The 22,366-nt window shown below is 38.3% G+C and overlaps 2 protein-coding genes across 28 annotated transcripts in view; both read left to right on the top strand.

Moving 5' to 3' along the window:
* LOC129766172 (plasma membrane calcium-transporting ATPase 1) overlaps positions 1-22,366 on the top strand; it is a 208,624-nt gene continuing 186,258 nt past the window's right edge. For 7 of the 24 annotated variants that reach the window (XM_055766670.1, XM_055766641.1, XM_055766672.1 and 4 more), the window contains exons 1-3: positions 2-334; positions 413-522; positions 1,623-2,458. The gene's annotated coding sequence lies outside the window, so the exon portion shown is untranslated. Of the gene's footprint in view, positions 339-412; positions 547-1,008; positions 1,242-1,622; positions 2,459-22,366 lie in introns of those variants that run through there. The other 17 variants (XM_055766668.1, XM_055766665.1, XM_055766667.1 and 14 more) reach the window with 15 other exon arrangements.
* LOC129766174 (uncharacterized) lies at positions 11,654-21,707 on the top strand. Of its 4 annotated transcripts, none has more exons than XM_055766676.1 (4): positions 11,654-17,728; positions 17,794-17,868; positions 17,923-18,090; positions 18,145-21,707. In XM_055766676.1, the coding sequence occupies exons 3-4, from the start codon at positions 17,947-17,949 to the stop codon at positions 21,472-21,474; spliced, it is 3,474 nt and encodes a 1,157-aa protein (XP_055622651.1). In that variant the 5' UTR covers positions 11,654-17,728; positions 17,794-17,868; positions 17,923-17,946; the 3' UTR covers positions 21,475-21,707. The 4 variants fall into 4 exon arrangements, with proteins under 4 accessions (XP_055622651.1, XP_055622650.1, XP_055622649.1 ...); XM_055766675.1 differs by having other exon boundaries at positions 17,920-18,090; XM_055766674.1 differs by having other exon boundaries at positions 11,654-17,868.

The following is a 22,366-nucleotide window of genomic DNA, read 5'->3' as shown; positions in this document are numbered from 1 at the left end:
CACTGAATTTTGCATGACCGACGGCACCAGACGTCATTGTATTCCGTTCGCTCGGCGTGGCGTGTACTTATTTAATATTAGGCTTTGCACAAGAGTTCGGTAGCTGTGTGTGGTGAAGAAGATGCTGGTTTGTTATCGCGATTGGTGCTGAATTTGGTAACACTCTTTGGCGAAATCAACCTCACGCGTTTGATTCCAGCAGCAGTACTTTGCTGTTTTGCTGTCGACTTGATTCCTTGTTGTCGAAACGTTTTATTCGTGAATTTTGTGTCGAATCCATCGAAGTAGCTTAGGCGATCTTTCTTTTTTTTTCTAACGATTGTGCCGTGCTTTGGTAAGTCTGCTTTTTTTTCCTTCCATCATAGCGGAACAGTGGAATTTCTAAACTTATCGCACTAAATTTCGCTTGCAGGTGTGTAAGTGCATTCTCGGATGCCGAGCGGCACAACGGTCAATTATCGGAGAAAAGGTGTGCAAGAATTTCAGCTGAATGTTTGTGCTGTTCAGTGTTCAGCGTAATGTGTGGGTAATTTCCGCGAGAAAGTGGTATTTTAACTTTTTTTTTATTCGTTCGAGTTTCTGATTCGGTGGTTGAAAAAACCAAAGCGCAAAAATAGAATAGGAATACTATATCCGTTACAGTCTCGCCCGTGGCGGCGATAAAAACAAAAGAGACTCACACTACACTGTGCAGGAGAGAAGTAGAAATCAACACGCGGGTAGCTGTGTGGCTTTGACGTAAAGCATGTTGTCATTTTGACATTTCGCTCGCTTGTGTGTTGGGAGTGGAAGAACAATATGTAAACAGTGTGGGAGAAGAAACTATCGCACGGAAAAGGGAGAAAATAGGATGAGATGGTTTTTCATTTTATTTCAGTAAGGATTTTCCGCGAGCGCCATCGAGCGAGTGAGAGTCAGCGAGAGCCGGAAAATTTGGGAGAGGTGGAGAGTGCAGGAGATCAAATTTTCCACCAGCTACTGGTAGAGTACGAGAAAAAAGGAAAACCATTCGCAGTCGAGTTCTGTCCATTGGCATTGAGCGTACGAGGAGGAAAATATTTTCTCCTTTCTCGACCTGGTGGTGGTGCTGACAAATTTTTTCAGAAAGAAAGTAAAACGCTTGAAAAAAGTGCTGTTCCGTACGCAAACTAATAGGCCTACTGAGAACTGTTCCGGGTCACTTTCGGTGCTAGCAATTGTGGTTACTGTCCAGTGCCGCGTTGAGGAAAATTGTGTGTAAAGTGTTTTTTCTCCTACTTCTCCATTGACACTTCTGCATGTGTGTATGCATTTTTTCAGTGATCAATAAATGAGTTAATGGCTCACGTTCCCCTTTAGGAGGAAAAAAACGAAAAACTCCCCTTAGAGCTCTCGTTTGGCTGCTTGGAATATACTGGCCGGACCCGCGACTGTTGATGTGTGATATAGTACTGAGATTCTTTTTTTTTAACGCATTTTAGTTCAATTGTTACGCGGTTGGGAAAATTTTCACTCGGAAAAAAGTCCACCTGTGTTAACAATGCGTGTGCCTATTTTGGGCTTCCGTTAAATGATGGATATTTGCCAGTGAAAAGTTGGAAATCGTTCGTATTGTGATCTTTTTTTTTTCATTTGCTTTCTAGGATTTTAGTTTCTTGTTGCCTGCAATTGTCATCGGTGCATGAGTGATTAGAGAGCCCCAACAGTGTTAAAACTAAATGAATTATCCGACCAAATGAAAAACATCAGGGAAGAAGCAAGATAAAGCATAAGAAAAACGTTGAAAAACCATAGTGTCTGTGTCCGTGGTTGATTTCGAAGAAAATTATGTAATAAGTTGTTATATTTTCACTCTCCCAACATCTTCTGCAGAGTGAATTTTCCCTCACATCGGTCGACATTGGATGCGCTCCTGATTTCTACACTCACATCACTTCTGGGTGACTGCGTGTGTGTCTTTCGCCGTTCAAATACAAAAATATTCGTCACATTTTTTGCTCTGATGGTACGAAAAAGACAATCTTGAACTGCCTGGTGAATGGTTCATTTTTGAATCAATGAAGCCCCAAATGGTGGCTAATTGGTTTGGACTATTGTGGAATGCCAACAACAACAACAGCAGCATCAGTAGCAGCAGCAGCAACCGGACAAGAAGAGGAAAAGTTTTGAGTGATTCCGCCACAAGGAAAGGATCAAACCAATGTGGTCTGAGAGAAAGTTTATGAATCCTCGAAAAATAGAGCACCCGAGAGAGAGCGTTAAAAACTGAGAGCCCCAAAGCCGTGAGAGCTGTTGGTTGGGAAATACACACGCGTATCTCGCGTACAAGAAGGAGGCAGCAGTAGCAGTGAGCGGAAAATCGACCGAGGAAAAATAGGACCAGCATCTTTCTCCTCTGCTCCGTTAATGGATTAGAACACAGTGAAAAAACAGAAACACAGTTCCACGCTTACTCAGCTCCAGGTCAGCAGATACCAAGGTAAGCACTTAGTAATCCACTTGCAAACTACTTCTTGGAGGAAAACCTTCAAGCACTCATCCTTAGCTCCTAAACGGTGGTCCGATGGATTCGCTGAAGGCTGTCGAAGGAGATGGTTGCTTTCTCAAGTGTGTCAGTCAGTTCTGTGTCCCCATTCTCTTGTGCTCAGCCGCCGCCAGTCAGTAGAGTAGAGCGCTCTCCACTGTTCTCTCGCTTACTCGTTCGTCGTCGTTGTTCCGCCGCCCACCCAGCAAACAACCAGAAGAGGAACACACATAGTGCAGATTTTACATAATTATTGAAAAATCGATTTTCTCCGCGGACTCTGCCGCCACAATAGTTTCGCCCCATCCACCTATTATTCCATTCGGGAGCTCTCCTGTCGATTTTCTTTGCCAGCTATACCACCTCATCTCCCCCCCCCATAAAAAACGTTCGCGTGTGACACGTTCTTTTTTTCCCTTCAAAGAGCTCAAAGAGCGGCAGCACCACACTGTGGGTGGGATTAGTGCGATAGTTGGACGCGGGGTGGACGGAACACAGTTTGTCGGTGTGTGAATGCGTGGGGTCTCTAGTATTGGCTAACGGGCATCGTAATAGCTCCTCCAGTGATAGATTTTACTATGAAGAGTGTACTGAAAATGGGAATTACACCAAAGGTACGCCCCACTTCTCGGCTGCTTGCGGTGAATCAGATGCATACTTGATCCAAATGCATGATGATTCTGAGAGAGGGGAAACTTGGAACTTTTTTCTACTTCTGAGTCTTATGTCATTGAAGCTGTCGTCCTTCCGTTCTACGATATCTGTCGCAGGAATGTGTGGGAAAGAATAGTCCCAACGAATACTAATAAATGACCGTTCTTTGGCAGGCGAAGAAGGATTACGTCAGTGTGCTTTCTAGAGGATCCAAGGCTTTTGGGTTGGGGAAAAAGAAACGGAGATGTCCCAATAGGTGTTTGGCACGGTACGGGTTTTTGATCGTTATCTGTTAGATTAACGTCCGTGAACGACCGTAAGTTATGGACCTAAGGAATTACTATTCTAATAAAACGAGGCTCGGTAGCTAGTGAAGCTAGCTGTGTGTTGTCCTCTCTACTATTTGGTTTTTTTTTCACAACATGTCTCTAACGATATGATATATATTCTGCCAGAAAACATAGGATTGTAACTCTCTCTCTTCCAAGTATTTTTTTCTATTAGTGACTTCGAAGACCGAGCATCTTTTGAAACAAGGTCAACACTTTGAAATTGATGCCACAAAGATGTCACCATTTTTGGAAAATACACGTCAAGCATAGCATCGAACGCCAAATTTGATCTTCGTGTAACTTTTTTTTTTCGTGACGCCTCTCCAAACATAAATGCCACGTGCCTCCACTTCGAGGAACCCATTTTAACCTACTTGAACGGACCCGGACAGGTTCGCTGAAGGACTTCGAGCTAATGTGTCTTCAAGAAGAGTAAAGGGTGTGTCACATCAAATTGCATCACGGAAAAAACGCTGTAGAAATTTAATGTTTAGGAATTATATCTTCAGCTTTCGCTTATAATCAGATAAAGAGTGTATAGATCACGTTGGCCATGCTTCACTGTCAATTTTTCTTAAATTTGGAGAAATGTCGAACGAAAAAGAGCGTCGTGAATTAATCCTGTGCACTCATTTCGAGAATCCGAAGTTGTCACATTGGGACATCGGTAAGATGCTGGGAATCGTCCAATCCACGGTCAGCAGAGTACTAAAACGATACTTCGAGAACCTAACCATCGACCGGAAGGTGAAGAACGGCAAAAATGGATGCTCCGTCAGTGAAAAAGATCACAAGCGCGTAGTTAAGCAGTTTAGACGTGATCCGAGAAGTTCGGTCCGGGATGTCGCCAATAAGCTGAATTTGTCAAGTTCATTCGTCCAGCGGACCAAGCAGCGGGAGGGCCTGCGTACATACAAGGTTCAGAAGGCTCCTAACCGCGACGAAAGGGAAAACATGGTGGGGAAGACGCGAGCCCGGAAGCTGTACACCGAAATGCTGACGAAGCCGCATTGCCTGGTAATGGACGACGAAACCTACGTCAAAGCGGACTTTCGTCAGCTGCCGGGCCTGTTGTTCTTCTCCGCAGAGGACAAATTCAGCGTTCCGGAGGAGATTCGCAAGCAGAAACTATCCAAGTTTGCCAAAAAGCACATGGTGTGGCAAGCGATCTGCTCTAGCGGAAAGCGGAGCGCCCCCTTCGTGATGACCGGCACGGTAAACGGGCAGGTTTACCTAAAGGAGTGCCTACAGAAGCGCTTACTACCACTATTGAAGCAGCACGAGGGCCCGACCATCTTCTGGCCGGATCTCGCTCCGTGCCACTATTCAAAGGACGTGTTGGAGTGGTACGAAGCCAACGGGGTCACCTTCGTGCCAAAGGAAATGAACCCGCCCAACGCGCCGGAGCTTCGCCCAATAGAGAAATATTGGGCGATTATGAAGCAGGCCCTCCGGAAGAACCCAAAAGTTGTCAAATCGGAGGCGGACTTCAAGAGAAAATGGATTTCTGTTAAAAAAAAGTCACAGGAGGGTTGTGTCCGAGACACGACCGCAAAGTTGACGTAGGATTCCGTTGGGTTATCTGTTACATCATGCTGATTTTGGATATGTTTGAAGAATTACATTGTTAATCTCTTGGTGGCCGTTTTGTCTGGTTGTTAGGTATTCTTGGTTCACTCCACCAATGTCCATAACCGAGTGATAATGATAGAAAGATGGTGATTAGTCATTTGATGGTGCGTATCACGATAGGAGATGCATAAGTGGAATGAGATATGATGAAAGCCGCGCTCTGTGGCCCTGGACGAGATGGCTCCTGTGTTATGTATGGATGAAATAAAGAAAAAACTCATCAATGTAATATAAGATAATTATCATTATCGAACACAATTATCAAGTTTTCTCACCAGAAAAAAATAAAATGGGTGGGTTATAGCTATGATATAACCGCAAGGTTGACGTGGAACTTCCTTAGTTTAGCAATCATTTGTTTGTATTGATTGAGTTTTTGATTGAATGAAACAATTTCCGAATTCAACTGAATTCAATTTAATTGTTGTGTGAGTAAAAAAACTGAATAAATGCCATGTAAGGTCAATTCATACATTGTGATAGATTATGTTCTCCGCTACATTTAAATTTAATGACAGTCCTTTTACGTTTGGTATGATTCCTAGGACAAAAAATATGAACGGAAGAAGGAAGGAAGGTCTTGTATTATAGAGACTTTGAACTTTTGCAGTTCACTCGTCTCTAGCATTGAGAAAGGCCCTTTGAAAACTCTACTCTACTCTACTCCAGCGCTACCACCTCCACCCTCTTGCCTTGAGAAAGGCACTCGATCCCTCGCCGTCCAGCTCGTCCAGCAACGATGTTGTCCAGTTGGTGTCCACACAAAGAATGTGGAACGGAAGAATTATCAAACGATTATTTTATTTTACATTTCCCTCTGAAGTTTGCATCTCTCAAGTTTACGTACTTCTCGAATCGCGAATTTGCTGGATTTGATGAGCTTCAGGGACCCAGTTTCGATTTTGACATGTACGTCGAACGCATATTGTTAAATCAATATCCCAGTTATCCCAGCAAACGGTTATCAACATTTTGCCTAATCATCATGCGTAGAAATTCAGTGAGTAGAGGATATGAGGGCATATCCTTCAATGCAACCTTGAATAACCGAGCCAAAGCGTTGTGTTCGTAACCGCTTTTGTAATCCGTGTTAGGAGAACGCTTTTTGGAGTGCAAAACAAAACATGCGGGTGCAGAAGTATCCCCGGCTTGCATGAATCAACAACTTCAATTTCTACTTTTTATATTACATATGCTTTAAACTTGAATGTTCATCCGTCTCTAGTATCTGCACGATTTTCCCAGGTTCTTAAGTCTAGAAGACCGTGTTAAGGAAACATATTCTAGACTGTACAAAGGCAAGCGAGTATAAAAGTGCTCGCATTTTGCATTTATTTGCAAAGCCGATTTCTCCAGACACCTTGCCAATTTCCACACGCTCCATGGATTAGAAGTCTGTGTTAGGGAAACACATTTCAGTCGGAGCAAAAATACCCCCTACTTTCATGTATTTGCAATGCCGATTTCTCCAACGCTGCTTGGTTTTGAAGTCTGTGTTAGGGAATATATATCGGTGAGAACTAAAATCCCCCTACTTCCATGTATTTACAATGCCGATTTCCCCAATATTCCGGTTAGACGTAGTCCCACGTCAAAAGTGTTGTTTTATTATATTGAAAATATATTTGAAATTTTCGCTTTAAACCCAACGGAACACGATGCTACATGCCTCAATGCGAATTTCAATTGGACAATAATATCGGTCATTGATATGAACTTTCACGAAGCTACCTACATAAAAGTTCCAAATTTAAAGTTTATTTATATTCTATCACACATAGGTTCCATTCAGTTCATTGAAATATCATTCTTCAATTAAGGTGAAGGTGGAAGCTAGCCACAAATGGCTGCCACAATGGCGCTCATTTCTTTCATCTCCCTCCCTCACCTCTCGCCCGAAAATCAATAATTTTGCGAAACAGTGTGAAGAAAATGATCGTTTTCGCACACTTCCCATCAAGTAATATCAACCAAACTCTAATCGATTACTCACAAGATATTAAATTTTCATCTGCTTTCGCACCGTATAGTGAAGAACGTCGGAAAACTCGAGCAAGTGCTCTGAAAGTTAAATTTTCGTTTTTCAATCTTCTGCAATGGTTTTGTTTGTATTGGTGGAAGCATCGTTATTTTTTCGACACTGATGCCAAACAACATCATCGAAACAGCTATAAAACCACTCAATAAAATGTTATTCCGGAGTCATAGCGTCCCATGTCATGAAAATCAATAGAATAAAATTGTGTTGATATCAATACAATTATTATTTTTACGTTTAATGGGTCTATAATGTAAGTTTTAGCAACTTTAACATTGGGTAAGAAAATTGTATTGCAGAGCTCGGAACACTGCCACGGCTGCCTATGCTTTCAAAAACAGTAAACGGAAAAGTATTACATTCAATCTAAATGCCTCGGCCAACGAAGAGAAGGGTTAAGGCTTTCCAACGTGAATATGTGAAAACAATACGATCAACGAATGAAAATATTAAGGAATTATCAACATCGAGTTACTATGCGGAAGAACTTGTTAATACCAAAAGTGCCCCAATTCGCATGTGTTATACATTTGCTCATGTTACGCTCGCGTATAATCAGAATCATATGCAAATGCACCTTCTATATATATATTTATATTTGCAATTGTTCATCGGAACATATCGTTCATACATTTTACTTTAGTATTGAATTATTTGTTTTTTTTTTTCAAATGTATTCAAAGACTCGTGTCAATGAAGCGCCACACAGTCTGATAAGTGAATTGATCTATTTACGTGTGCTTTGCTCTTCTCTCACAAACACTATTACCCCATTTTTACACGAGGGTTTACCTATACTACTACAATGGCTAGCTTCCACCTTCACCTTAATCCATCGAAAGATTCTTATTGGAACGAACATAAAAAAAAACACTCATTCATCGCTCCCTACTAATTCGCCAGCAAGTATGCAATCAGGAATGCCCACGCTAGTTACAATAAGCACTATCCATTTGTGCGCGTCGTTAGTTAAACTATCGACCACGAGGGTATTCACAACAAAAGCCCCCCTACTTTCATGTATTCCGATGCATGCCGATTTCCCCCAGGCAGCTTGGTTTTGATGTCTCTGTTAGGGAATACACTTTGGTGGGAGCAAAAGTTCCCTCTACTTTGATGTGCCGATTTCTCCGTATATTCAATTTCGACCAATCAGAACGAGGTATTTCCGTTTGAAATTTTTTTTGATTGTTTGCTAGTTAGTTTCATATGATATATAATTTTAACAATTGTGATGGATTGTTATGGAGTGCTCAGATCGATTGATGCAATTATCTCGTAAATCCACCAGGAAATAACTGACCAATAATTGTAAGTACATGAGCCGCCGCATGTGTCGTCAATTTCGACCAATCAGAAGTGGGTATTTACGTTAGGATAGGGGTTGAGATTTTCTAATTATTCGTTAGTTAGTTCCATGACATATATTATTCGATTCAATGTAAAAAATTGTTATGGAGTGCCGAAATTGATTAACGCAAATATCTCATCAATCCATCATGAAATGACTGAGCAATAAGCGTTTGAAATTGGACAATTTTCACGATGTGCTCGATTTTCGGTTTTCAATTTGTACCCCAATATGTTCCCGAAAGACGTAATCCTACGTCAAAAAAACTAGAACCTGACGTTGTACAGAACCTTATGGACGGGGTAAAGAGGAAGGTGCGAGCATACGGGCTTGGGATCGAAGTATGAATAAAAAGAAAATGCCAAAAGTTGTTTAATAGTTTTTATTTTACTGTCTAAAATTTTCAAAAGGATCGGTCTACTGGGCGAATTTCTACAGCTTTTTTTCCGTGATGCAATTTGATGTGACACACCCTTATATTGATGCTTGGCTCGTTCGTTGGAAGAGAGTTATCGCTTCAAATGAAGCCAATCTGAGTGGAGACTCAATTAAAAATCTAGCAAAATCAACAAATGATTTATGTTTTGTGTCAATTTTTTCGAACAATTCTTCACATAATTAATTATTTTGAGCCTTTTGACGTGGGACTACGTCTAACCGGAGTATATGGGGGGTAAAATGAAAACCTAAACACAGAACATGCAGGAAAAAATGAAAGATTCTGTATGCTTATAACTCGAACATTTCTTACTGGATCGGAAAGATGTTTGCATCAATTGATAGGGAATATTTCTACGCTTCTATCGCAATCAATAAAATGTTATTTTTCATTAGATAAACAATTGAATAACTGTAAAATTTTAAGCGTTATCTAAACGGCATAACTGCCTCATTTTGATTGGCCCGATCTACGATTTCCCTAACACAGCCATCAAACCCAAGCAGCCTTGGGTAAATCAGCATTGCAAATACATGAAAGTCGGGGGTATTTTTGTTCCGACTGAAATGTGTTTCCCTAACACAGACTTTAAATCCAAGGAGCGTGATGGAAATTGGCATTCCAAATACATGTAAGTCGGGGGCATTTTTGGTCCGACTGAAATGTGTTTCCCTAACACAGAGTTCAAATCCATGTAGCGTGGGGGAATCGACATTGCAAATACATGAAAGTCGGGGGAATTTTTGTTCCGATTGTAATGTGTTTCCCCAACACAGACTTCAGAACCAAGGTGTCTGAGGAAATTGGCATTGTAAATTCATGCAAGTCAGTGGCACTCTTGTTCCGACTGAAATGTGTTTGCTTAACACAGACTTCAAAACCAAAATGTCTGGGGAAAATCGGCTCTGCAAATAAATGCAAGCTTCGAGTACTTTTGTACTCGCTTGCCTTTGTGCAAATTAAAATATGTTTCCTTAACACGGTCTCCTAAACTTGGGAACCTGGGAAAATCGTGCAGACACTAGAGACGAATGAACTTTTTAAGTTTAAATCCTTTATAGTATAAAAAGGAGAAGGTGAAGTTTTCGATTCATGCTAGTCGGGGGTATCTCTATGTGGGTGAAGATACCAATAAAAAGATACCAATAACTTTTAATTACAACTGACATTTTTTGTAGCCGATGATAAGACAGTTTTATCATTTAAATTAGAAGCACACCATCCTACGAGAATATTCTGAAATGGTGGAGTGTTGGAATTGACCTATCTGGTCATGGGAACCATTTGAAATTTCAAGAAATTCACGAAAATGGACAAGTCCTAAGGCTAATATTTTTCGGAGGCGATAGAATGTCAATTTTATCATTTGAATTAGAAGCATACTATCCTCCGAGAATATTCTGAGATGGTGGAATGTTGGAATTGACCCATCTGGTCATGGGAACCATTTGAAATTTCAAGAAATTTACGATAATGGACAAGTCCTAAAGCTAATATTTTTTGGAGGCGATAGAATGTCGATTTTATCATTTGAATTAGAAGCATACCATCCTCCGAGAATATTCTGAGATGATGGAGTGTTGGAATTGACCCATCTGGTCATGGGAACCATTTGAAATTTCAAGAAATTTACGATAATGGACAAGTCCTAAGGCTAATATTTTTTGGAGGCGATAGAATGTCGATTTTATCATTTGAATTAGAAGCATACCATCCTACGAGAATATTCTGAGATGGTGGAGTGTTGGAATTGACCCATCTGGTCATGGGAATAATTTGAAATTTCAAGAAATTCACGAAAATGGACAAGTCCTAAGGCTAATATTTTTTGGAGGCGATAGAATGTCGATTTTATCATTTGAATTAGAAGCATACCATCCTACGAGAATATTCTGAGATGGTGGAGTGTTGGAATTGACCCATCTGGTCATGGGAACCATTTGAAATTTCAAGAAATTTACGATAATGGACAAGTCCTAAAGCTAATATTTTTTGGAGGCGATAGAATGTCGATTTTATCATTTGAATTAGAAGCATACCATCCTACGAGAATATTCTGAGATGGTGGAGTGTTGGAATTGACCCATCTGGTCATGGGAACCATTTTAAATTTCAAGAAATTTACGATAATGGACAAGTCCTAAGGCTAATATTTTTCGGAGGCGATAGAATGTCAATTTTATCATTTGAATTAGAAGCATACTATCCTCCGAGAATATTTTGAGATGGTGGAGTGTTGGAATTGACCCATCTGGTCATGGGAACCATTTTAAATTTCAAGAAATTTACGATAATGGACAAGTCCTAAGGCTAATATTTTTTGGAGGCGATAGAATGTCGATTTTATCATTTGAATTAGAAGCATACCATCCTACGAGAATATTCTGAGATGGTGGAGTGTTGGAATTGACCCATCTGGTCATGGGAACCATTTTAAATTTCAAGAAATTTACGACAATGAACAAGTCCTAAGGCTAATATTTTTTGGAGGCGATAGAATGTCGATTTTATCATTTGAATTAGAAGCATACCATCCTACGAGAATATTCTGAGATGGTGGAGTGTTGGAATTGACCCATCTGGTCATGGGAACCATTTTAAATTTCAAGAAATTTACGACAATGAACAAGTCCTAAGGCTAATATTTTTTGGAGGCGATAGAATTTCGATTTTATCATTTGAATTAGAAGCATACCATCCTATGAGAATATTTTGAGATGGTGGAGTGTTGGAATTGACTCATCTGGTCATGGGAACCATTTGAAATTTCAAGAAATTCACAAAAATGGACAAGTCCTAAGGCTGATATTTTTTGGAGGCGATGGAATGACATTTTTTTCATTTTAATTAGACACACGAGTCTTTCCATTAGTCATCAAACCGGCATCTACTGCTAAAATAATCGTTTTTGAATTTGAATGGCGGCTTCAAAAATTGATCGTTCATAACAAGAAAGTCAGCTTAAGTCGACCAATTAATTTGCTTCGATGGCTAATGAATCGCGGCTTAAATGTAAATCAGCTTACATCTCTGGACCAAATATTACATCGGTCAATGAAAAAATATTCAAAAAGAAAATAATTTTTTGGGTCGAATAAACTAAGTTTCTCTAAAATTTAGCCGATCAATATTATAGTCCAGTTCTAGATTTTCTTAGTCGAGCCGGATAGGCGCCGATTCCAAAACGTGATTAACCCATTCCAAAATATTGTTTCATGTTTTATTGTAAAATCTCATCATATTCTCACAAAAAAGTGCTTAAAAAATTAAGAATATTTGAGAAAATATATGAGGAAACGAATTTTTGATCGGTTGAGCAACCTACAACATGGGATAGTCTAGTATTTTCGGAAATGCTAGTCGATATTAATTTTCAGTTCGCGAAATCGATGCATCGAGAACACTTCTTAACCATGACTCGAGACTCCCGGCTTAAATTTACGAAAAAAAAGTTGAAATCGACTATTATCGAGTGATATTAATCATTCGACTTTGTTCCGATTTTCTGAATAAGAAACCTCCTCAGATCAGTCTCGTTCAGACGACTTGAAGCTGAAGTATTTTTATTATAAGTAAACGTATGCTTTCAAGTGATATAAATCTTACAATAGGGTTTTCTTTGCGACTCCTTGGTAGTCAGAGGTAATACCTAACCCACTGAGTAATGGAATTCAAGTTCTCCTCTCAGATTGAGCCTAGAGAAAAATATCTTGTTCTGCAAATTGTTATTAATTTAAATCTTATTTCGCCATACTTTTTCCCGTGAGTATTCACTTTAAATGAATAGAATACGTCCTACAATCAGTAGATCAATTAGGCGTAATTATATAAAAAAAAACTGTATTGATTTTTTCCTGGATCTAACCGCGTTGTCATCACTTCTGGTAATGATCGATTGTTCATTTTCATTCCTTTTTCTCCACTTCTGTCATACATATACATCTACTACTGAATCCACTGAACGCGAATTTAGCCTTCGTAACTTCCGTGAGCAACCACTTGCAACTTATTTAACACTAGATTTACCAGACCAGTCATTTTGACTGGTCGTGCAATTTCAATTTAAAATTCCTACGACATATTACATTTGCTTTCCGAAATGATGTTATGACTTTTGTAGCTATAAGTAGAAAAAACATTTTATAAACTTAATGTTACTTAATATTTATTACTAACAAATATATTTTTTTGTTATTGACATTTAAACCAGTACCAGTCAAACTGACTGGTGCATGTTTCTATGAATAAATGTATGAGAGCGTTTTAATTTCAACATATTTTGACAGCAATTGTCAGCCCCTGAAAATGTTCTGCATATTTAGAAAATGCAACCAGCATACCTCTGGAATGTTCAGATGTGGAAAGTGAATTATACGACAGCGGCGATGATTTGTTAGATAGAAAAATTGATTCTCAAGGAAGTGATGATAACAGTGCTATTATCGAGAGTAGTGATGAGGAAATTCCTGATGATGACAATATAGATGAGCCAAGCGACAGTGGTTGCGTAAAAATTCCAATCAAGCGTACCAAATCAGCAAACTGAAATTGCTTTAGACGGAACTATTTGAACGAGAATTGAAGAAGGAGGTGTTGCTGGTAGATTACTAGTTCATAGTAATTTCAAAGATGTACACGGTCCAACAGCACATGCTGAAAGAAATATTATGAACGGGAATCTAAGTAGTGCGTTCCAATTACTGATTGATAACCATATTTTGGAACATATACGAATTTGTACAGAGTTAGAAGCCTCTCGAGTTTTGGAAAAAAGTGGACAATTACACAAGAAAAATTGAAGGCATCTCTTGCAATATTGTGCGCGCGTGGGGCGTACGAAGGAAATAGCTTCAAACAGGGGATGAACTTATATTACCGGGGATAAGCAACTTTTTCCATCGGAGGCCAGATGCAGATTTACTCAGTATTTTCCAAACAAACCCCATAAATTTAGCATAAAATTCTAATTGGCGTCTGATGTAGAGACGAAATATGTGATAAATGGCTTTCCTTATTTAGGAAAAAGCGAGACTCGAAATGCATCAATCCCCCTATGCAAATTTGTCGTAATGAAATTTCTTGAACCGTATACCATGAAGGAGCGTAAAACTGATATTTTTTACAAGTATTCCTTTGGCGTTAAAATTAAGATCTCAAAATACTTCGTTGCTTGGAACGATACGCGCTTCTATTGGCAACCAGACATATTTTGGCGTCGATGTCACTGATCGAATGGAAATCAGGTTCCAGAAGGTGACCACTTCAACTGTTTTTCAATAATTTAGTTTCAGCCGGAAGAAATAGCTGGATATTGAACAAAACATAACAGGAGAAAATATCTCACGAGAAGACTTTCTGTTTCAATTAGCAAAAGAACTTGCTTCAGAATATCAGACTTCAAGGCAAATACCACACGAAGCTGATATACCAACTACAAATGGCACTGTTTCTGTACGCAAATGGTGTCAAATAGAATATTTTAATAACAATAAGACTACAAATATTTGCAATAAATGCAAAAAAAGTCTATGTAGAAAGTGTATACACTGCAAAATCTATTGTGAGCAACAAACTGTAAACAATTAAGTGTTTTGTTATTTGACAATGTCTATTAGTCCATTTATCTATCACAATTAATATTGTTCAACTTATTTTCGCCATTTGATAAGTAATAGTACAGACTGGAACCACAATATTCATTTTTTCTTATACACCAGTCATTTTGACTGGTGCTGGTAGAAATAGGTATATATAAATAGCTGGTAAATCTAGTGTTAACACGGGGTCGTTTCCATACTAGGCGGTACAGGATAGTCCCGATCTTCTGAACAGACTTGAATGAACTAAAAACATCCGTAGCCGATCGAGTCAACTAGAAAAATAAGCTAGCGGCGGTCGCCGTTGGCCCCATTTTTCTTGTTGAAAAAAACCGGCGTCGACATTTTCAAATATGGCGTCGACCGCCGAAATTTTTGACGACAGAAGTGTCTGTCTCCTGGTCTGCTATACATTTTCTGTAGGCGTTAAGATCAACACTGAAAAATATTTCGACATAAAAAAGCGCAAAATAAAAAAAATACTAAGTCAGCGCTATTATCTTAAGTCACCAAAGTGAAGTTGTGTACTCTAGCTTCTTCTTCTTCTTGGATGGCACTACCGTTCCAGTGAAACTTTTGCCTTCTCAACGCAGCATTACTTGCGTCATTTTTATTAGTAGTGCTTGGTTGAGATTTCTATGCCGAATAACACGCCTTGAATGTACTCTGGAGGGGCAAGCTCTAGAATACGCGTGACCACAGTGCAAGCCGGAAGAATTTTCTTTCACGAAAAATCCCCCGACCAGAACGGGAATCGAACCCGAACCCCCGGCATGATAGTGTGGGACGCTAACCACTCGGCCACGGGAGCACGTACTCTAGCGCCGAATCGTAATGAAAATATTCGGTGGCGGAGTTGCGCCGTGGCGAATTTTCGTTCGGCAATGAAACGATTGCGATGAGTTGTGATGATATTGAAAGTGGAATACAGCTGGAATCCGACGAATGCATGGAAATTGAGGTAGGTTCAGTTTGTATTAATCTATGACTTCAGTAAAAATTTTATTACGACAAAATTAATTCATAATAAAAATTGCGCTTTTTTCTGTGTGGCATTCATACCCCTGAGTTCACTTTTTAAAAACATGAATAGAAACTATTGCTACATGTTCTTTAAATGTATTATTAAAAGAGCTTCTGAATGTTTCCACCAGAACCCAATGATAAATGGGTCTGAAAAGTTGAACGAATTGGTATGAAAATATGGAGAAATTTGCGTTAGTGATACTAAAGCCTATGATCATAACGCGAAATCCAACAGTCACATAATTTCCGTTGTTTCCTATTATAAGAAGAGATGTCGACCAGGAATATCATTTCATAATCAAAAGGGATGAAACACGGTACGTGGAATGGATTCAACGGATAAAAATTGAAAATCATCCGGCTAAGCAGTTTAAATTTCAGCATGTCGATATTCTACTAAGTAATTATCATCAATTTTCACGTATTATTTTTTTCAGAAACAAAACGTTTAACTAAACTATTAATTTGTATGGCTCGAACCTTGGCGATGGTAATTGAGGACAGGTTAAAAACTCTCAAGCCATTATTGTTCACCTGTTCAACACAAACGAGCAGCAATTCATTTAATCCTCGACGACCAAACGATTTTCTCCGGCAGCGAAATTGAAAATATCGACAGATCAAGAAATCATGTCTATATATTTTTTATCTGCTTCTATAGAAATTTCCCACCCTAATTAAAATAAACATTAGAGAAAATCAATTTGAGTATTTTATGCGTCTGAATAAACCACAAAAACGTAAACATCGATTAAATTTTCTTCTACGCTTCATCTGATTCGCTACTCAAAAGTGTCGTTTGACTGACCGATGAAAAAACACTTTCGTACGAAAACGAGGATAGGGCAATTCGTTCGAACGAACGATGTTCGAATGTTCGAACGGATAGATTTCTTTCGTACGAAACCAAGGATACGAATGAGGCATTCTTTCGAACGTTTTGTGTTCGTTCGAAAACAAGAATAAGGGTGTTTATTTTTTTGGTTCGTTAAGTTAGTGTATAGAATAATATTAGGTGATTAATAGCAGTAATAGACGATAATATCTACTGTTTGCGCCACGCGGAGCGAGCGCATACGTGTTGCGACATGACCTGTCATTCCATTGCATCACCCAGAGACGTGCGAAAGTGAGATGAAAGCAGTATCAACACAACAAACGAATATCACCCGAGCTATCCGAGCGAAGCCGACAGGACAAATACCCCACCAGAGCAGAACATGATCCATTCCACGACGATCCATTTCGTTTGGAACACTAATTTTCCGTACACCAGCCGAAACAATTTCTATCCTTTTCATTCAATCGCATCACCGAGAGACGTGCGAAAGTGAGATGAAAGCAGTATCAACACAACAAACTAATATCACCCGAGCTAACCGAGCGAAGCCGACAGGACAAACACCCCACCAATTTCAGGGAGTATAAAAGTAGCAGAGCAGCATATGATCCATCTTTATAAGTTTTTATTCACCACGTGTATTTAGAAACCATTAGAGAAAGTTATAGTGAAAATTTGGACTTTGAAAACTAGTGTCGTTTTTTCCTACAGTAAATTTAGTCAGACCCTTTCCAACCGGAGTACTATAAGGATTGAGAAATGTGTACTGTGAAGATGGCATCCTCTTATAAAATTAATTTAGAGATGTGTTTAGAAGCGGTTAACAGTTTAATTTCAACCAAGTGCCTAGAATATGATTTCAAGTTAAATTTTAAGAACATGCAAGTAATTTTGGAGCGTATGGGATTAGATAAAACGAACTATCCTAGTATGAAGGTAATCAAAAGCCTTCTAATGAAACATCGAAAATCCGTAAAACGGTTTGCTCCTGAGATTACTTTGCAGAATTGTTGGGATGCAGCGAATGATTTGATCGCTAGAGAAGAGTTGGATGAGCTATTCGAATTGAATTCTAAGAATCTGAAAGAAATTCTTGTAGAAATGGGATTAAACGAAAAATGCGCACCTAACTTAAAAAAAGTTAGGAATAACTTCGCTTGTAATCCAACATATAAGAAGTATCGTGCAGAACGAAAGGTGAGAACCCTTATAATTGTTATAAGCTTCCTGAAATTAATAAAACTATTTTGAAATTTTCAATGTGAAATCATTTCCGCAGAATATTGAACATTCAATTGCCGCTGAAAGTCATAACGTAAGTGTAAAATATCAAATTGCTTTGAAATAGTCACGCCATACAGTAACTTCAAATTTTTATAGATCGATAATTTCAAAGAATGTTCTTTTGAGAATGAAAGTGCCTGCTTGCCACAAGACTGCGTTGGAGTTCATGAAGTAAGATGACATTTCTATTTATTAATTCATGTATGTTTAGTTGTTATTTAGCAGCTTTTATTAAATAAAACAGATCATATGTCCGAAACAAACTCATCTCCTTCACGTGTCGAAACAAGAACATTATCATTTGTATCATTTGACACAAACGATTTCGAGGAATTGGCCGACTCTCAAAGTACTACTTTTGACGGCGTTGATAATACGGGAAAAGATAACGAAGTAAGATGACATTTCCAATTAATTATTCATGTATTAATATGTATTATTCTTCAGCAACCTCCATTCGGATTTTTATTGAAAGGAACAGATTTATCGCGTGTCGAAATAAAATCATTATCCGTCGAGTTTCCTGCAAAAGTATGTAAGAAAGGAATGGAACTTAATGCTCCAGAAATTGAATGTCGCATTTTTGAAACATCAGTAAGTCAAATGCAAGAGAGATCAACGAACGACATGCAAGACTCGATTGTTTCATTTGATACCAATGATCTTGAAGGATCGACCAAATCACAAGATACTACTTATAGCAGTGATGTAGATGTAACTGAACTTGTGTTCAATACAACGGACTTTGAAAACCTACGAAAAGAGATAAAAGAAAAAGGCAACAGTAACAGGATCAAATACAATGTCAAGGTTGCGGAATGTGGGGCAACTGCCACAAAAAGACTTTATAGTGGTGCTTCAATTTACGAGTGTTCTTTTTACATCAACAAGAAGAACATTGAAATGTGTAAACATTATGATCAACATAATATAATGCAAAGCAAAACCAAGGTTGGCGATGCTAAATATAAGCAACAAAAGCATAGAAGGCCTTTTATAGTGGCCTTAGAAGATTTGTTAAAAATCAAATATGAAGAATTCAATATCTATTGTATAATCAATATAAATTCTCATAATTGCAACAAATCTGGCTGGCTATTTTATGGTGTCTGCGCTCACAAGACCTGCAGATCTTATCGTTTCAAAATTGTTTCTGTTACGGATGGTGATAACATATATAAAGTCGATGTCTATGTTAATGTCGCTATGACCCTGATACACGGGGAAAACCTGAAAGCGGCATATTGCAAAGGAGTAAAAAGAAACATAAATATGAAAAAACTGCAGCTCCAAAAACCACTTGAATTACGAACTAAGTTGATCAACGAAAAGAAAAAAAGGGAACCATTCGAGAAGGTAGACATTGTCAGCAAAAATGTATTGAAAAAAATTAGCAGTGAAGCTAAATCGAAGCTTAACAGGGATATTGATGATTTTCAAGATTTGATAAAAATGTCTGAGGATAACGGATCTTATATCAAAAATGTGTTTAGAAAGCCCTTTGGTGTAATTTGTTTTAATACAAAAATGTTCAAAGAGCTGAGAAAAAACAAGACTTACAGTCCTATTTTCTACATGGATGGTACTGGATCGGTTGTACGATATTCAAAAGCTGAGAAGCGTGTTCAAATATATGTTTTGGTCGCATACAATTACCGGTCAAATTTTAGTGTACCCGTAACAACCTTTGTGACTGAAAGCCAAAAAACAGTAGACTTCCACAATTGGTTGAATATATTTCGTGCTTCGTACGAGTCAGGCAGCTCTATGAATAAATTGAATAAAATAGCGAGAATTGTTAGTGTTGATTGGAGCTGGTCACTGATTGGTGGATTGATACGGGCTCTTAATAATCAACACCATACACTACCAGAGTATATCCGAGATTGTTATAAAGTTTGCATAAGAGAACTCAATCTCAATTTCACTATCATTCATTTATGCTACAGTCATTTCATGAATGTAGTTTCTAAGGACTTGAAATCTGCTCCAATCAACATAAAACATAAGTTCATGGACTGTATGCGATTGGCTGTACGTGCTACAAACTTAGTGGACTTAATCGATCTGTTTATCATTATGACATGCATTTTTGGATCTGCAAATGAGAACCGAATGCTTGAGACATCACTAAAAGAACTAGATGCAAAAATTAATGATAGAACAAGCTTCGATTCAGAAAGCGCTGGTAAATTTGATTATACTGGCATCGGTGAACCAGAAATTCTAAAAAAAGATGAGGACAAAATCTTCTTGGGATCGCCTTTTTATGCGTTGTTAAAAGAAACATTTGAAACAACATTAAAACAAATAGATGATCTCAGCCAAGGATCACAGAACCCACTGTATTTCAAAGGATTCTTGGAAGATGTCGCCTTGAAAAAATACATGCCTGTGGTTTGTTTGTGGTCAAATATAATAGTATCTCAAATTGACTCGAATCCGGATACTATTTCAAACGCAAGGGTTGAAAGCTTCTTCCGAACATTGAAACACAATGTTATGAAAGGTCAGCTCTACGAAAGAATAACACATTTTCTTCGAAAACTACAATCGTATATTGAATCTCTGTTCCACTTTTCCGACTTTGACATTGAAGATATATACGCTACTGATAAAGGAATAAGTAATGCTAAAAAACGTCAAGATGATAGAATCGCAGAATATGACAGATTTGTCGGAAACGTAGAAGACATAGAGGACGAATGGCATAGTCCATACTTTCAAAAAGATGCTTCAACCCACTTGTTCAAGAAGAAAAAGAAGCAGGAAACTAACAGCTTAAACACACAACTTGAACAATCAACACAGAAGCACCCAGATTCAAAGGAAAACAGTGATAACAACAGAAAAAGATCATTAGAAGAAGATTTAGAAACTACCTGTAATCTGTCCTCTATTCATCATTTCATTGACAAAGGATTTGAATTTCCAGTTACCACCAAATGGTATTTCGGTGAGTTTCCTTCAGAATATGAGAGCATAGGAGTAAGTAGTATGATTGTAAGCTCAGAAATGCTTCAAACGCTCGATGCACATACATATATGGATGGAGAAACCTTAGATGCGATAATTGCAGTGGCCATAAAAGAATGTGAGGTCGAAAGCGTAAAATTGGTATCAACTTACATGTCGAGAAACTTGTTTGATACAACTCAACTAAAAGAAGTATTGGATAGGAAACGAGATTATGTTTTACCAGTTCTAACCAATACATCGGGAGTATGGGTGGTTCCTTTGAATGTTAGAGCTGGGCAAGCACCCACCAAGCAAGTTGGAAGAGGGAACCATTGGGTTCTCTTCATTGCTGATTTTATGAATAGAGAAACTTTTTATTTAGATCCTCTCGAAACAGCATCCCCATATTTGAAGGACGTACAAGAAGAATTTTTGAAGGCAGTAAGCTCTATTCGGAGACTTAAAAATCAACCATTTGATTCAACCAATTGGCAAAGCGGCTCGAAAAATATTGCGCACGACAAGCAAAACGACGACTACAACTGTGGTGTATATGTAGCTAAATATGCACAAAACTTCCTTTTGAAGAAACCGTTGACCGGGCTAGGAAACATGGATTCTGAGAGGAAACAAATCAAAATAAAACTCCTAAATACAGCAGTAATAAAAATTTGTTTATACTGCAGCAGCTTGAAATCACTAATTTTGTCATGTCAATCATGTGGACGGAGGTGTTGCAGTAGATGCGCCCCAAATATGGTGCTAAAAATTCCATCTACAAAACAATGTGAAATATGTTCGAAAATTAAAATGATATAATTTTTAAGTCTCATCAATAAATTTTTATATTACCTTTTAACTTGAAGTATTTTTATTTGTCCAGTTTGAGTCCTTTCAGAAACGAGATAGAATCCTGTCGTCTAAGTCAAAAATGAAAAAATTGTCATTCCATCGGCTACAAAAAATAGTTGCCATAAACCTCAACCATTCGCGTGGATTTTTTTTTAAATTTTAAATGGTTCCTATGATCAGATAGGTCAATTCCAACACTCCACCATCTCAAAATATTTTCGGAGGATAGTATGCTTCTAATTCAAATGATAAAATTGACATTCTATCGCCTCCAAAAAATATTAGCCTTAGGACTTGTCCATTATCGTAAATTTCTTGAAATTTTAAATGGTTCCCATGACCAGATGGGTCAATTCCAACATTCCACCATCTCAGAATATTCTCGTAGGATGGTATGCTTCTAATTCAAATGATAAAATCGACATTCTATCGCCTCCAAAAAATATTAGCCTTAGGACTTGTCCATTATCGTAAATTTCTTGAAATTTAAAATGGTTCCCATGATCAGATGGGTCAATTCCAACACTCCACCATCTCAGAATATTCTCGGAGGATAGTATGCTTCTAATTCAAATGATAAAATCGACATTCTATCGCCTCCAAAAAATATTAGCCTTAGGACTTGTCCATTATCGTAAATTTCTTGAAATTTAAAATGGTTCCCATGACCAGATGGGTCAATTCCAACATTCCACCATCTCAGAATATTCTCGGAGGATGGTATGCTTCTAATTCAAATGATAAAATTGACATTCTATCGCCTCCGAAAAATATTAGCCTTAGGACTTGTCCATTATCGTAAATTTCTTGAAATTTAAAATGGTTCCCATGACCAGATGGGTCAATTCCAACATTCCAC

Source organism: Toxorhynchites rutilus, chromosome 2, assembly GCF_029784135.1.
Source record: "Toxorhynchites rutilus septentrionalis strain SRP chromosome 2, ASM2978413v1, whole genome shotgun sequence".
NCBI lineage: Eukaryota > Metazoa > Arthropoda > Insecta > Diptera > Culicidae > Toxorhynchites > Toxorhynchites rutilus.
Note: the sequence above shows the minus strand (reverse complement) of the source record. Positions and strands in the feature narration are given on the sequence as shown.

Bases quoted from the DNA above. Each gene is read 5' to 3' on its own strand.
- LOC129766174 (XM_055766676.1), top strand. From the start codon at position 17,947: ATGTCCGAAACAAACTCATCTCCTTCACGTGTCGAAACAAGAACATTA. The intron at 18,091-18,144 runs GTAAGATGACAT...ATTATTCTTCAG, and splicing joins ATACGGGAAAAGATAACGAA to CAACCTCCATTCGGATTTTT.